Raw genomic sequence first — 17,145 nt, forward strand, 5'->3', positions numbered from 1 at the left:
ACACACACACGAGACAGGAGGAATGAGGACTACGGTAGACAGACGAGACAGCGCTGCCCTCAAACATCACTAATGGCCAGAGCTACAGCTCACATAATGCCCTCTCAACCAACTTCTAATAAACAAGTTTCATTTGTCAATAAAGTAATGAAGTAAGCTGCTCATCTGATTTATTACTGAGGCTAAATTCCAGGCTATAAAAGTGTGATGTCTATTCTCGGCTACTCTTCACACAACTTCCTTTCACAAAGCATTCGCCATCATTTGCAGCTCATAAAAAATTCAAGGCGAGTCCATAAAAATATTTTATGACTGAGGAGGGTGCTCAAGTTCAGAGGGACACAAACAATGAGACCTGTGAGAACAACCTGACAACACGAGGTACAGTGAGACCTGTGAGAACAACCTGACAACACGAGGTACAGTGAGACCTGTGAAAACAACCTGACAACACGAGGTACAGTGAGACCTGTGAAAACAACCTGACAACACGAGGTACAGTGAGACCTGTGAAAACAACCTGACAACACGAGGTACAGTGAGACCCCAGGAACGTCTGCAGGTGTTACGGTACGACTGCACTGATTTGAAGCAAATGAAAACCAGTTGATGCCATGGACAGGTGAGCTGCGTCAGAGTGGGTTAAAGCGGATAGTAATGAAGGATCTTTGGCTGCGTGTCACTGAAAGCAGATTTTAGTCAATAGGGCCGTTGATTAATGTGGCAGCGAGCATGCTGCTCAAAGGTGCACAGCGTTGAGCTGAAGGATGCGCAGGGTTGAGCTCAGGTGTGCAGGGTTGAGCTGAAAGGTGTGCAGGGTTGAGCTGAAAGGTGTGCAGGGTTGAGCTGAAAGGTGTGCAGGGTTGAGCTCAGGTGTGCAGGGTTGAGCTGGAAGTGTTGGAAGTGAAATGTCTTGCTTCATGTGATCTTTACTATATGAACGTCTGTATGTATCAGTGTATCACATTGTCATGATTTGGGATAAACGAGGCCACTGGCAATCAAAACTATCTGCAGTGTGAATCAAATGGTAGCCTGTTGTCTGAGCCATGGATGTCTGTGACAGATGCTGACAAAGAGGCCACAAGATCTTTAAAGGATTATTTGATCCACAGACTGATTGATATGATGACAGCATAAGCCACAGACTGATTGATATGATGGCATAGCATGAGCCACTGCCTTGAACCTTCTCCACCGATTTCCAGCTGGCTTCTGCTGTAGTTTCTATTCCACAAACAAACCAGTAAACGTTCTACCCACCACATGAGATCAACGTGAGATCAACATGAGAAGAGATCAACATGAGATCAACATGAGGTCAACATGAGAGCAACATGAGATTAACATAAGAAGAGATCAATATGAGATAAACATGAGATTAGTAACATGATATTAACATGAGATTAACATGAGATCAATATGAGATCAACATGAGATTAGTAACATGATATTAACATGAGATTAACATGAGATCAACATGAGATCAACATGAGATTAACATGAGATCAACATGAGATCAACATGAGATCAACATGAGATCAATATGAGGTCAACATGAGATCAATATGAGATCAACATGAGATTAGTAACATGATATTAACATGAGATCAACATGAGATCAACATGAGATTAACATGAGATCAACATGAGATCAACATGAGATCAACATGAGATCAACATGAGATCAACATGAGGCCAACATGAGATTAACATGAGGTCAACATAAGGTCAACAAGAGAAGAGATCAACATGAGATTAGTAACATGATATTAACATGAGGTCATCATGAGGTCAGCCCAAACTCACCTCCAGAATCCGGCATGTGCGACTCAAAGGAAGTGAAGTCACTGCTGAGCAGGAGGGAGGAGCTAGACCCCGCCCACTGGTTGCCCACGACGACCAGAGACGAAGCGTCCGCGTCCTGCTCAGATATGGTGCTCAGCCTCCTGATGCCGCTCACCACCACCTCGTCACGCCGCCCACCCTTCAGACCTGCCCAGGAGCACACACACACACACGCACACACACGCACACACACACACACGCACGCACACACACACACACACGCGCACACACACACACACACACACGCGCGCACACACGCACACACACGCGCACGCACACACGCACAGGTACTATTTAACCTAGAGTAGGCGGCATCAATCAAAAATGACCTGTTACCAATGGCCACCCTTATAGAAGTAACATTGTGTGTGAAGAGGCCTGCAAATTCTTTGCATCTTTGAGAAGATGCCTAAAGCAACTAAGTGTGTCAAACCATGTTTGATGTAGTAGCCTATTAACAACCACTTGTTTTCAGCAATTTCTTTAGAGAAGTGGATCCTTATCTCGCTCCAATCAGCTTCATTATCGTTTGCTATTTTGTCTTTTACAACGGCACAGTGACCCTAGCTTAGCTCTACTCCATGTTCCCTCAGCTCTCCTACGGGACCTCTTTAGCTCATGGGCATTTACCTTCATCCAGGGCCTCCGTTTGCTACACTTCAGTTTGAGAAGGCCAGGTTGTTGCATTCTGGGTATTCTTGAGGTGCTCCGTGCTTTGTTCTACGGCCTTTATTCTAGGTTCTCCGGTTCCCTTTCTCTGTCGGGCTCCCGGCGCTAAAAGGGGTCAATGACCTGCTGCAGGAGGAGCCATTAGAGCACACGGCCCCAGTGGGCCACACCTGGGAGGGCAGCGCAGCGCAGCGGAGGCGCTTAATGACCTGATCGATCGGGAGATCGCTCCACAGGCTTAGGTTTCCATTCTAAAAGCCCCTTTTCAAACTCTGACACCAACAAACAGGAAATAGTTGGAAAAAACCTTTTGTGTGGTCTTTAAGTATTGTTGATGTTATAACTGCAACTGTCATTCTTAGAATAAGTAGGGTACCGTCCTCTCATTTGTGTCTCATCCCTGCTGAAAAAAAACAGCTAGCAACCATCTTATGCTGGTAACTGGTTTTAACTGGTTTTAGCTGGTTGTCTTCCAGCTGTTGCTGGTCTTTGCTGGTGTAGTTGGTTAAGCCACCGGGTAGACATACTTGCGTGACCATCTGAGGAAGCTGGTGTGGGATACAGCTGGTGTAAGATGGTTAAGCTGGTGACCAACCTGCCAACCTTGACATTATGGTGTGAGATGGTCATGCTGGTGACCAACCTGCCAACCTTGACATTATGATGTGAGATGGTCATGCTGGTGACCAACCTGCCAACCTTGACATTATGGTGTGAGATGGTCATGCTGGGTTGCTGCTGGTTTGCTGGTCAGCAATGTTCTTGAATTTCCCCTTGGGGATCAATAAAGTATCTATCTATCTATCTATCAATGTAGACCAGCAACACCAACTAAGATGACCACCTTGAGGTGGTACGACAAGCAAAACCAGCTGAATTACCATCGTAAACTGGGTAAACCAGCTGAAGGTATGTTTTTGCAAGAGTCTTGCTGGTCTAGCTGGTGAACCATCATAGGGTGGTCAAACAAGCTGGTTAACAAGCTGGTCAACCAGCAAACTATCTTCAGCTCATCAGGCTGTTTTTTTTTTCAGCAGGGACACCCCTGATAGTTCTCAGTAAATCTGATTCCACAAACTTCAGTGCACCCAGCCCTATGGCTACTGCACTCTTCAATGTTCTTCTGTATTCTATAAAGATTGATTCTTGAGCAACTTTGTTTCTATAGCCTAACAAGTCAGGATGCAAAAACATCAGCATCTCAGCCCATTTTGACACTGATTTCACTCATAGCCCACTTTAACACTGATTTCACTCATAGCCCACTTTAACACTGATTTAACTCAAAGCCCACTTTAACACTTATTTAAATCAAAGCCCACTTTAACACTTATTTAAATCATAGCCCACTTTAACACTGATTTAAAGTGTGCTACTCATAGCCCACTTTAACACTGATTTAACACATAGCCCACTTTAACACTTATTCAACTCATAGCCCTTTAACACTTATTTAACTCATAGCCCACTTTAACACTTATTTAACTCATAACCCTTTAACACTTATTTAACTCAGAGCCCTTTAACACTTATTTAAATCAAAGCCCACTTTAACACTGATTTAAATCATAGCCCACTTTAACACTGATTTAAAGTGTGTTACTCATAGCCCACTTTAACACTTATTTAAATCATAGCCCACTTTAACACTGATTTAAAGTGTGTTACTCATAACCCTACTTACACACTGATTTATAGCCCTACTTTAACACTGATTTAAAGTGTGTTAAAAGTGTGTTACTCAAATCCCACTTACACACTTAATTAACTCATAGCCCACTTTAACACTGATTTAACGTGTGTTACTCATAGCCCACTTTAACACTGATTTAACTCATAGCCCACTTTAACACTTATTTAACTCATAGCCCACTTTAACACTGATTTTACTCATAGCCCACTTTAAAACTGATTTAAAGTGTGTTACTCATAGCCCTACTTACAGACTGATTTAAATCATAGCCCACCTTAACACTGATTTAAAGTGTGCTTAAAGTGTGTCACTCATAGCCCACTTACACACTTATTTAAATCAAAGCCCACTTTAACACTGATTTAAAGTGTGTTACTCATAGCCCTACTTAAATACTTTAACAATGATTTAAAGCAGTGGTTCTCAAACTTTTTACAATGAGTACCAACGCAGAGAACAATTGGTTCTCCAAGTACCACCATTATGACCAGCATTAAGATACAGTAGGCCAATTTAAATATATTTTACATTAGCCTACTGTTTTGCATTGTTTCGTTTTGTTTTTTCCCGAGAAAGATTAAAAAATAAACTAAAATGTTATGCTTTTTCATTAGGCCTATATACATTGTAATATAATTTGAAGTGATTATTTTCTCTTCATGAACTAAAACATCTTGGAGACTCCCAGAGTAGGCTACCACAACAGAGAGTCCACGCACGAAAGTTTGCGAACCACTGATTTAAAGTGTGTTACTCATACAGCCCTAGGCTACTTCAAGAATGATTTAAAGTGTGTTACTCAACTCCACCCATCATGGGAGAATATGCTATGGATGATGAGGTTGAAGTTACCACACGAGGGATGGCTCTAGGATGCGCAGCCTGGCTACCCAAACCTAGAATGGCGATTCGTTTCTCATGAACACGCATGCAGTAAGAATCTTTTAAAGTATTCATTTAGCCTACCGTCGGTCACGGGAGATTTCGCGTCTCTCGAAACATCAAGATCGGTGTTAACAGTTTTCCCATCCATTTTAAGAAGCTTCGATATGAATAAATCTATGAACGGAGATAGACATTCAGGTTGATCTTTGATGCGCCTTTGGATGATGACTTACATCCGTGGAAATGACGAATCACTGACGACAGTCAGATAAAACCATACTATAGAAGAACGTATAGCCTACAGCCTACTGTATAAAAGTAAAACAGAAAGTATAGCCTATAGCCTACTAGCCTATTAAAAAGCGCACATATTACTGTGAAGCGCTGCTAATATTTGTGTGCGCAGTAGCGCGTTAACGGAGAAGTGACGGTCATCTGAATCCTGCGCACGAGCTGCCTCTGGCGTTAAGCATCCTCCCTCTGCTCACTGAGTGCCACCCCTTTTCACGCTAATTATGGAGTTTTTAAAAATGAAAAGGCAACTTCTTAAGTTTAAAATACGTTTTCCATGGATGTCTTATTGTCAGTAACCTACGGTGTGCGGGGCAAATAAGTAATTGTGGCGTACATACAGGCAACCCACCCAACCGCAAACCCTCAATTTAGAGAACCGAACACTGCCCAGAATCGATCACCACATCACGCACGTTTGAAGATTACGAGCCAGGCTCCGCGCCAGAGACCCCAGCACTGACAGGTGGTACCTCACCTCGCTGACTTATGACTTCATACAACATTTGCATATAATGGCCCTTAAACCACTTAAGAGTATTTTCAATCAATCAACAGCTGCTCAAAAAACCTATTTTAGGGTGCAGTGACTCTTTAAGGGCCAACATGCATTGTCGCATTTCCAAGGTGCATGATTGGCTCTCTGTCACAGCTCCTGAGTGAGCCTCCTGACAGTTTGGGTCTCCCCGAAAACCCTTTTATTTTCTATTACTTCCCACATATATTGTGAGACTTTCTGGAGTTCTTAATGCAGAAGTGGAGAAGTGTAAAACACAACCAGTCGAGATATTGGTGCCCATTCGGAGTGCCTAGAGTGACGGGAAAGGTGTCGGGGGCACGCGCTGTAACGTGTCCGAACGTGCAGAATCCCTCTTCATCGCGCGCATTATCAACAGTAGGCACAAGTTAGCATAGTTGGCACAAGTGTCTGTCCGTGTGTTATTCAGGTTTCATTTTGAGTAGGCCAAGTGTTTTTTAATTCCAATCATAGCCATAATAATATCTAGATGTGTTTGTGTCAGGGAGAGAACTCCGTTGGGCCTGGTCCCCTATGCCCCCCCCTGCAGGCTGGTGTTCTGAGCCTGTGGAACTGCACTGGTCTACTATGAGAAGCGTCTCCCGTTCCAGGCTCAACAAAGTGGGTGCCTGGATTTATGACCGGCTAACGGTTATTATGCTAACGGTTATTCAGATCAGGCAGAGAGCATCTGGTAGCCTAAAGTACCTATCTATCTATCTATCTATCTCAGGCAGAGAGCATCTGGTAGCCTAAAGTACCTATCTATCTATCTACCTATCTGTCTATCTCAGGCAGAGAGCACCTGGTAGCCTAAAGTGGTATCTATCTATCTACAGTATCTAGATCAGGCAGAGAGCATCTGGTAGCACTGGGTCCACTCTGCACCATCACACAACACACGCCATGTTGGAACACCATTCCTCTTCTCAGAACAAAATGTTTTTTTTTTTTTCATTTGGCTTTTATTATTAAAGGATAGTGCCCTTTGTACAAATACAAGAACAAGTATATTTGCATTATATAAAAGGGAATAAAAAAACAAATCAAGTGTTAAGTTTCATTAACTCGCTAGTCAGCTGAGACGATGGTCAAAACTCCATGTCCCAGGACTGCTGGATCACACGCGTGATTGACACTGACCCATGTTTGGCATGTCACCATTCACACTTGCCAATATCTATTTTTTACAAAGTCATTGGTAGCTGCTGACAATCACGTTCTCTTCTGGCCCATCTGACGTAAACAAGGAGTATTGTGTGTCCTCATTTTAATAGTCTTTGGTTAACTCCATGGACAGTTACAAATTCAAAAGAGAACCTTAAAAACTAGACTTTCTTTTTTTTACATAAATGCAGATTTATCCTCTCCTAATTAAGTTTGTTTTATCTACTACCATGAATCAGGGTAAGAGCCAGACACTCCTTTAAAATAATGCAATGGAAGGCATCGTGTCTTAAATGAAAACTAGCTACGAAATACAGTCAGATAATCTTGCCCTTCAGCACACTCGGGGGGCCGAGAGAAAGATGAGGAGAAAAAGACAGAAAGAGAAACACAAACAACATTCATCAAGTGCTCGTCAGACAAGTTCCACTTTGGTTCAAATTCAACTCTTTTGTCAAATTAAAAACAAAATAAAAAGGAGGTAAAACAGATGATGGAGACATTCACTAGGTTTATGACCCTTCGTCTATCACACACACACACACACACACACACACACATACGTACACACACACACGCAGATACACCTTTCCCCCTGACTGGAGCTAAATGTAAATTATGAAACCATTACCATAAAAATAACATGTACACACACACACACACACACACACACACACACACACACACACACACACACACACACACACACACACACACACACACACACACACACACACACACACACACACACACACACACACACACACACACACACACACACACACACACACACACAGTTCACACAAGTTCACACAAGTTCAACCATACAAGGCATCAGGCGAGACAAGTCAGTGGCAGTCATTGGGATGGGTTGAGGTGAGCAGTGGGGTGATGTGCCTTGTGTGCTGGGAGGTCTTGGGAGAGACTGGTCATGGAGTTGCCCTTTAACCTTTGACCTGGGGCAGGTGGTGGAGTTGCCCTTTGAGCTGGGGCAGGTGGTGGAGTTGCCCTTTAACCTTTGAGCTGGGGCAGGTGGCGTAGTTGACCTCTGACCTTTGACCTGGGGCAGGTGGTGGCGTTTGCCCTCTCTGTGCTCAGGCACGGATGAGCCCTTGACGTACCAGTGAGGTCACCAGTGAGGTCACCAGTGAGGTCAGTCCATTCCACAGGGCGCTACAACGTGTCGCCATTCAAAATAAATACAGTAACAACGACAACAACAACAACAACAACAACGACGCAGAAGCCCCTCTAGCCGCGAGGCGCTTCGCTTCTCAGTGTGGCTCCAAAGGAAACGCGTTGTGTGTGTCCGTTCAGTACATTATCTTAGCTGTCAATGAGAGTGTTTGATTTGTGTGTGCACAACAGCGGGGGAGTGACTGAGTGATTAGGGGAGTGTACCCAAGCCCATGTGGAGGTGTGTGTGTGTGTGTGTGTGTGTGTGTGTGTGTGTGTGAGGTGTGTGTGTGTGTGTGTGTGTGTGTGTGTGAGGTGTGTGTGTGTGTGAGGTGTGTGTGTGTGTGAGGTGTGTGTGTGTGTGTGTGTGTGTGTGTGTGTGAGGTGTGTGTGTGAGAGGCTCTCAGGAGAAGGCGGGGGGGAGGCGCGGGGCAGGGAGGACTGGTGTGTGTGAGGTGTGTGTGAGGTGTGAGGTGTGTATGTGTGAGGTGTGTGTGAGGTGTGTGTGTGAGAGGCTCTCAGGAGAAGGCTGGGGGGGGAGGCGCGGGGCAGGGAGGACTGGTGTGTGTGAGGTGTGTGTGAGGTGTGAGGTGTGTGTGTGTGAGGTGTGTGTGTGAGGTGTGAGGTGTGTGTGTGGTGTGTGTGTGAGGTGTGTGTGTGTGAGGGGCTCTCAGGAGAAGGCGGGGGGGGAGGCGCGGGGGGGCAGGGAGGGCTGGTAGTAGCGCTGGTGCTGGTGCTGGTGCTCAGGACTGCACTCGTCCAGCATCATCTCTGGAGACTCGTACTCCTCCTCCTCCTCCTCCTCTTCCTCCTCCTGCTCCTCCTTCACCCGCGAACCAGAGTACCTAGAGAGAGAGAGAGAGAGAGAGAGAGAGAGAGAGAGAGAGAGAGAGAGAGAGGGAGGGAGAGAGAGGGAGGGAGAGGGAGGGAGAGAGAGGGAGGGAGAGCGTTATAGAGGGACAGATGAAAGATATGGTTAGGTTAGGATAGCAGCGTTATAGATAGACTATGGAGTAACTGCAGAGGTGGGGGCATAGATATAGACCAGTGGGGGCATAGATATAGACTAGTGAGGGCATAGATATAGACCAGTGGGGGCATAGATATAGACTAGTGAGGGCATAGATATAGACTAGTGAGGGCATAGATATACTAGTGAGGGCATAGATATAGACTAGTGAGGGCATAGATATACTAGTGAGGGCATAGATATAGACTAGTGAGGGCATAGATATAGACCAGTGGGGGCATAGATATAGACTAGTGAGGGCATAGATATAGACTAGTGAGGGCATAGATATACTAGTGAGGGCATAGATATAGACTAGTGAGGGCATAGATATGCTAGTGAGGGCATAGATATAGACTATGGAGTAACTCTAGAGGTGGGGGCATAGATATAGACTAGTGCGGTAACTCTAGAGGTGGGGACATAGATATAGACTAGTGGGGGCATAGATATAGACTAGTGAGGGCATAGATACACTAGTGAGGGCATAGATATAGACCAGTGAGTAACTCTAGAGGTGGGGGCATAGATATAGACCAGTGGGGGCATAGATATAGACTAGTGAGGGCATAGATATACTAGTGAGGGCATAGATATAGACTAGTGAGGGCATAGATATAGACTAGTGAGGGCATAGATATAGACTAGTGAGGGCATAGATATAGACTAGTGAGGGCATAGATATACTAGTGAGGGCATAGATATAGACTAGTGAGGGCATAGATATGCTAGTGAGGGCATAGATATAGACTATGGAGTAACTCTAGAGGTGGGGGCATAGATATAGACTAGTGCTGTAACTCTAGAGGTGGGGACATAGATATAGACTAGTGGGGGCATAGATATAGACTAGTGAGGGCATAGATACACTAGTGAGGGCATAGATATAGACTAGTGAGGGCATAGATATAGACTATGGAGTAACTCTAGAGGTGGGGGCATAGATATAGACTAGTGGGGGCATAGATATAGACTAGTGAGGGCATAGATACACTAGTGAGGGCATAGATATAGACCAGTGAGTAACTCTAGAGGTGGGGGCATAGATATAGACTAGTGGGGGCATAGATATAGACTAGTGCGGTAACTCTAGAGGTGGGGGCATAGATAGACTAGTGAGGACATAGATATAGACTAGTGAGGGCATAGATATACTAGTGAGGGCATAGATATACTAGTGAGGGCATAGATATAGACTAGTGAGGGCATAGATATAGACTAGTGAGGGCATAGATATACTAGTGAGGGCATAGATATACTAGTGAGGGCATAGATATAGACTAGTGGGTCATAGATATAGACTAGTGAGGGCATAGATATACTAGTGAGGGCATAGATATAGACTAGTGAGGGCATAGATATACTAGTGAGGGCATAGATATAGACTAGTGAGGGCATAGATATAGACTAGTGAGGTCAGCGCTGGCGCACACACACACACACACACACACACACACACACACACACTCACAGGGCGTGCGGAGGGGAGAGGTCGGCGCTGGTACACACACACACACACACACACACTCACAGGGCGTGCGGAGGGGAGAGGTCGTCGCTGGCGTCGCTGTCCAGGTCCTCCTTCAGGGAGCCGTTGAGCTGGTGGTGGAGTGAGGAGGCCAGAGAGTGCAGCCCAGCGCTGCCCAGCGACGCAGAGCCGTACAGAGGGAGAGAGCTCTCCGCCATGGCAGCCTGGACACACACACACACACACACACACACACACACACACACACACACACACTTAATAGCTTGTTCCACAATGTTAAACAATGGGAAACATTCACCCTGTAAACTAAACGACCTACAAATGCCCTTGTCTAGAGAAACATAACATGTGTGATGAGTGATGCCGATTAGTGCTGCCAATAACGACTAATCTAAACGACTATTAGTGCTGCCAATAACCACTAATCTAAACGACTATTAGTGCTGCCAATAACGACTAATCTACACGACTATTAGTGCTGCCAATAACCACTAATCTAAACGACTATTAGTGCTGCCAATAACCACTAATCTAAACGACTATTAGTGCTGCCAATAACCACTAATCTAAACGACTATTAGTGCTGCCAATAACCACTAATCTAAACGACTATTAGTGCTGCCAATAACGACTAATCTAAACGATTAGTGCTGCCAATAACGACTAATCTAAACGACTATTAGTGCTGCCAATAACGACTAATCTAAAAGACTATTAGTGCTGCCAATAACGACTAATCTAAACGACTATTTAAAGAAAAAAAAAATTGTAGTGACCAGTGCCTGTGCTGTGCTGTGTAGTGATCAGTGCCTGTGCTGTGCTGTGCTGTGTAGTGACCAGTGCCTGTGCTGTAGTGACCAGTGCCTGTGCTGTGCTGTGTAGTGACCAGTGCCTGTGCTGTGCTGTGTAGTGACCAGTGTCTGTGCTGTGTAGTGACCAGTGCCTGTACTGTGCTGTGTAGTGACCAGTGCCTGTGCTGTAGTGACCAGTGCCTGTGCTGTGCTGTGCTGTGTAGTGACCAGTGCCTGTGCTGTGCTGTGTAGTGATCAGTGCCTGTGCTGTGCTGTGTAGTCACCAGTGCCTGTGCTGTCCTGTGTAGTGACCAGTGCCTGTGCTGTCCTGTGTAGTGACCAGTGCCTGTGCTGTGTAGTGACCAGTGCCTGTGCTGTAGTGACCAGTGCCTGAGCTGTGCTGTAGTGACCAGTGCCTGTACTGTGTAGTGACCAGTGCCTGTGCTGTGCTGTGTAGTGACCAGTGCCTGTGCTGTCCTGTGTAGTGACCAGTGCCTGTGCTGTCCTGTGTAGTGACCAGTTCCTGTGCTGTGTAGTGACCAGTTCCTGTGCTGTGTAGTGACAAGTGCCTGTGCTGTGCTGTGTAGTGACCAGTGCCTGTGCTGTGTAGTGACCAGTTCCTGTGCTGTGTAGTGACCAGTGCCTGTGCTGTGCTGTGTAGTGACCAGTGCCTGTGCTGTGCTGTGTAGTGACCAGTGCCTGTGCTGTGCCTGTGCCTGACTGACCTGGAGAGCTGAGAAGGCTGGACTGTGGCCCAGGCTGGACTGAATGCCCTTCACAATGGAGGGAGACCTGGAGGAGACAAACACCTTTTTAACAACCACTCTGGAGGACACAACACAACACAACACAACCACTTTATTAACAACTACAGTGTTAAGTCTGCATCCATTTAAAAGTGCGCTGGAGACACCTGCTGGTAATATAGAACTCACATGATGCCAGAAAGAAACAGAGAGAGAGAGAGAGAGAGAGGGGTAGGAGAGAGAGAGAGAGAGAGAAAGAGAGGTAGGAGAAACAGAGAGAAAGAGAGGTAGGAGAAACAGAGAGAGAGAGAGAGAGAGAGAGAGGGGTAGGAGAGTACGTACCCGGTGATCTTCTGTGGTCTCCTCTTCTGGAACTCGAGCTCGTCCACGGTCCACACGGCTCCCTTCACGTTCTCCACGCGCACAAAGCACTTGTGCAGACTCAGGTTGTGCCGCACGGCATTCTGGGATCACACAACACACAGAGACCATCACACCTTCACCTTACACACCTGACACCTTTAACCCCTTCCATGCTGTGGTCCTCCACAACAGCGCTAAGTGAGCAGAGCGTTACCTTCCATGTCGCTGCGTTCTTCCTGAAATACGCAAAGGTGCGCGTGAACCAGTTGTAGATCTCGTTTAGTGTCAGCTGTCTGTCTGGAGACTCAAAGATGGCCTGAGAGGAACAAAGGGACAAAGCCAAACCAATCAGCAGCATGGAAATGGAGAAAGACGCTCTCAAATGACCACAACAGAGACCGCAGGTGTGTCCAACAGAGACCGCAGGTGTGTCCTGCAGGACTCTCTCAAATGAGCACAACAGAGACCGCAGGTGTGTCCAACAGAGACCGCAGGTGTGTCCTGCAGGACTCTCTCAAATGAGCGCAACAGAGACAGCAGGTGTGTCCTGCAGGAGTGTGCGGGGTGTGGAGGCGTACCTGGCGTATTAAGGAGGCGTCTACAGGTGAACGGGGGCGTACCTGGCGTATTAAGGAGGCGTCTACAGGTGAACGGGGGCGTACCTGGCGTATTAAGGAGGCGTAGGTGAACGGGGGCGTACCTGGCGTATTAAGGAGGCGTCTACAGGTGAACGGGGGCGTACCTGGCGTATTAAGGAGGCGCAGGTGAACGGGGGCGTACCTGGTGTATTAAGGAGGCGTCTACAGGTGAACGGGGGCGTACCTGGCGTATTAAGGAGGCGTAGGTGAACGGGGGCGTACCTGGCGTATTAAGGAGGCGTCTACAGGTGAACGGGGGCGTACCTGGCGTATTAAGGAGGCGTCTACAGGTGAACGGGGGCGTACCTGGCGTATTAAGGAGGCGTAGGTGAACGGGGGCGTACCTGGTTTATTAAGGAGGCGTCTACAGGTGAACGGGGGCGTACCTGGCGTATTAAGGAGGCGTCTACAGGTGAACGGGGGTGTACCTGGCGTATTAAGGAGGCGTAGGTGAACGGGGGCGTACCTGGCGTATTAAGGAGGCGTAGGTGAACGGGGGCGTACCTGGCGTATTAAGGAGGCGTCTACAGGTGAACGGGGGCATACCTGGCGTATTAAGGAGGCGTCTACAGGTGAACGGGGGCGTACCTGGCGTGTTAAGGAGGCGTAGGTGAACGGGGGCGTACCTGGCGTATTAAGGAGGCGTCTACAGGTGAACGGGGGCGTACCTGGCGTATTAAGGAGGCGTCTACAGGTGAACGGGGGCGTACCTGGCGTATTAAGGAGGCGTCTACAGGTGAACGGGGGCGTACCTGGCGTATTAAGGAGGCGTCTACAGGTGAACGGGGGCGTACCTGGCGTATTAAGGAGGCGCAGGTGAACGGGGGCGTACCTGGCGTATTAAGGAGGCGTACCTGGCGTATTAAGGAGGCGTAGGTGAACGGGGGCGTACCTGGCGTATTAAGGAGGCGTACCTGGCGTATTAAGGAGGCGCAGGTGAACGGGGGCGTACCTGGCGTATTAAGGAGGCGTCTACAGGTGAACGGGGGCGTACCTGGTGTATTAAGGAGGCGCAGGTGAACGGGGGCGTACCTGGCGTATTAAGGAGGCGTCTACAGGTGAACGGGGGCGTACCTGGCGTATTAAGGAGGCGTAGGTGAACGGGGGCGTACCTGGCGTATTAAGGAGGCGTCTACAGGTGAACGGGGGCGTACCTGGCGTATTAAGGAGGCGTAGGTGAACGGGGGCGTACCTGGCGTATTAAGGAGGCATCTACAGGTGAACGGGGGCGTACCTGGCGTATTAAGGAGGCGTAGGTGAACGGGGGCGTACCTGGCGTATTAAGGAGGCGTAGGTGAACGGGGGCGTACCTGGCGTATTAAGGAGGCGTCTACAGGTGAACGGGGGCGTACCTGGCGTATTAAGGAGGCGTCTACAGGTGAACGGGGGCGTACCTGGCGTATTAAGGAGGCGTAGGTGAACGGGGGCGTACCTGGCGTATTAAGGAGGCGTCTACAGGTGAACGGGGGCGTACCTGGCGTATTAAGGAGGCGCAGGTGAACGGGGGCGTACCTGGCGTATTAAGGAGGCGTAGGTGAACGGGGGCGTACCTGGCGTATTAAGGAGGCGTCTACAGGTGAACGGGGGCGTACCTGGCGTATTAAGGAGGCGTACCTGGCGTATTAAGGAGGCGTACCTGGCGTATTAAGGAGGCGTCTACAGGTGAACGGGGGCGTACCTGGCGTATTAAGGAGGCGTCTACAGGTGAACGGGGGCGTACCTGGCGTATTAAGGAGGCGTCTACAGGTGAACGGGGGCGTACCTGGCGTATTAAGGAGGCGTAGGTGAACGGCGGCCGCACCTCAGCGCTGGAGTAGAACTCCTTGTTCTGGACGATGTCTGTGGGAGCAAACAGGAGGTCAGCTGATGCAACTCAAGCACACAGACTTCCACAAAACCACAAAACAAACAAACAGCCTTAGTCCAGAAAACACACAAACAAACACACACACACAACAAATACCCTTAATCCAGAGCCAAGGGCCTATCGACCACCCTCAAGGGTATACCGATCACCCTCAAGGGCATACCGACCATCCTCAAGGGCATACCGATCACCCTCAAGGGCATACCAACCATCCTCAAGGGCATACCGATCACCCTCAAGGGCATACCGACCGCCCTCAAGGGCATACCGATCGTCCTCAAGGGCATACCGATCGCCCTCAAGGGCATACCGACCGCCCTAAAGGGCATACGGATCGCCCTCAAGGGCATACCGACCGCCCTCAAGGGCATACCGATCGCCCTCAAGGGCATACCGACCGCCCTCAAGGGCCTATCGACCGCCCTCAAGGGCATACCGATCACCCTCAAGGGCATACCGATCACCCTCAAGGGCATACCGATCACCCTCAAGGGCATACCGATCACCCTCAAGGGCATACCGACCATCCTCAAGGGCATACCGATCACCCTCAAGGGCCTATCGACCCCTCAAGGGCATACCGATCACCCTCCAGGTCATTCCTCCCCCCCCCCCCCGCTGCTCACCTTGGTTCATGGAGGCCCCGTACTTGTCGGAGAGGCGTCGGCGGGAGGCGGAGCCGTGCAGGCCGCTGGGGAGCATGCTAGGGGGCGGGGCCTGGGGCAGCGGCGTGAGCGGCGTGGAGGGAGCCATGGCCGACTGGGACAAGCTCATGGAGACGGCCGTCGCCTTGGGAACCATCGCCTTGGAGAGCGTCATGCTGGACACCAGGTTGACCTGAAGGGGGGGGGGGACACACGGGTCAGTCCGACCTAAACTCAGCTCTGCAGGACAAATCCTGCTGTGATGGCACTGGATGTGTTATCCTCTAATGTGGTTGTATTTAGGGCTGTCACTTTCTGAAAAAATCACCATCGATTTTTTAAACGATTATAGAATCGATTATTCACATATACGTTTCAATTAGCAAAATAAAGGCCACACTGCCCTTAGAACGAACGTAAGGAGGGCGCCAGAGCGGGTCAGCATGTGTGATTATTTATTAATTCGGTGTATAACTAACAGATAGCCTGGTAGTAAACAAGACCCTGGAATCTTTCAGATTAAGGGTCTGGCCACCAATAATTAAAATGGCTCAACTCGAGGGGCGGCACCAAACATGCGTTTGAAAATCTCACTGCATGCAATTGGATAACACTATAACAAAAGGTTATTCTGACTGATTCTGGACTTCGACGCAATTGAATAACTACGACCAAAACCGAAAGTTGTAGCGCTGTCGTCATCAGTTTAGCTCGCCTTTGTCCTGCCTACGCCGATTTGATTGATTGCACCGATATTGGTGCAAAACTAAATGTGTATCATTGCTCGTGGCCAGAGTATCTTGCACACACAATTCAAATTATGTTCTCGCGAGAACTCTGGATTTACAGAGTAACTAACAGGAGCATTTCACATGAATTTCGCAAGCTTCGAGTTTAGGGGGCGGAGGTGTCTCTACCGAGTCAAGCTCTTTGTATTCATCGGGATGATGAGTCTATATGCCCCCTCCCTCATATGAGTCTATAAGCCCCCTCATAGCTGTAGTGCTGCTGTGATGTGATGTGGGGCACGAAGGCACAGTGTGTCCAGTGCTTTGGGTTGCACTGTGTGGATGGTTTATACACATCCAGCTACATAGAGGATGGTTTATACACACCCTGCTACATAGAGGATGGTTTAAACACACCCTGCTACATAGAGGATGGTTTAAACACATCCAGCTACATAGAGGATGGTTTATACACACCCTGCTACATAGAGGATGGTTTAAACACACCCTGCTACATAGAGGATGGTTTATACACATCCTGCTACATAGAGGATGGTTTATACACACCCTGCTACATAGAGGATGGTTTAAACACACCCTGCTACATAGAGGATGGTTTAAACA

At 48.0% G+C, this 17,145-nt stretch overlaps 2 protein-coding genes across 11 annotated transcripts in view; both read right to left on the reverse strand.

The window, feature by feature from the left end:
• The window catches only part of LOC134086945 (myoD family inhibitor domain-containing protein 2-like), an 8,349-nt gene extending 2,926 nt beyond the window's left edge, over positions 1–5,423 (reverse strand). The window contains exons 1-2 of the mRNA XM_062540142.1: positions 5,177–5,423; positions 1,810–1,995 (exon numbers count right to left, since the gene is read on the reverse strand). Of these exons, the coding sequence (XP_062396126.1) occupies positions 1,810–1,995; positions 5,177–5,243 (253 nt within the window). The 5' untranslated portion in view covers positions 5,244–5,423. The remainder of the gene's footprint in view (positions 1–1,809; positions 1,996–5,176) is intronic.
• A 1,437-nt stretch (positions 5,424–6,860) lies between these two features.
• The window catches only part of foxp1a (forkhead box P1a), a 64,391-nt gene continuing 54,106 nt past the window's right edge, over positions 6,861–17,145 (reverse strand). For 9 of the 10 annotated variants that reach the window (XM_062541989.1, XM_062541987.1, XM_062541988.1 and 6 more), the window contains 7 exons: positions 15,776–15,986; positions 15,045–15,121; positions 12,859–12,960; positions 12,624–12,745; positions 12,261–12,327; positions 10,787–10,947; positions 6,861–9,091 (listed from right to left, as the gene is read on the reverse strand). In XM_062541989.1, the coding sequence (XP_062397973.1) occupies positions 8,917–9,091; positions 10,787–10,947; positions 12,261–12,327; positions 12,624–12,745; positions 12,859–12,960; positions 15,045–15,121; positions 15,776–15,986 (915 nt within the window). In that variant the 3' untranslated portion in view covers positions 6,861–8,916. The remainder of the gene's footprint in view (positions 9,092–10,786; positions 10,948–12,260; positions 12,328–12,623; positions 12,746–12,858; positions 12,961–15,044; positions 15,122–15,775; positions 15,987–17,145) is intronic. The other variant, XR_009939895.1, reaches the window with a different exon arrangement.

Source organism: Sardina pilchardus, chromosome 7, assembly GCF_963854185.1.
Source record: "Sardina pilchardus chromosome 7, fSarPil1.1, whole genome shotgun sequence".
In the NCBI taxonomy this organism is placed as follows: domain Eukaryota; kingdom Metazoa; phylum Chordata; class Actinopteri; order Clupeiformes; family Clupeidae; genus Sardina; species Sardina pilchardus.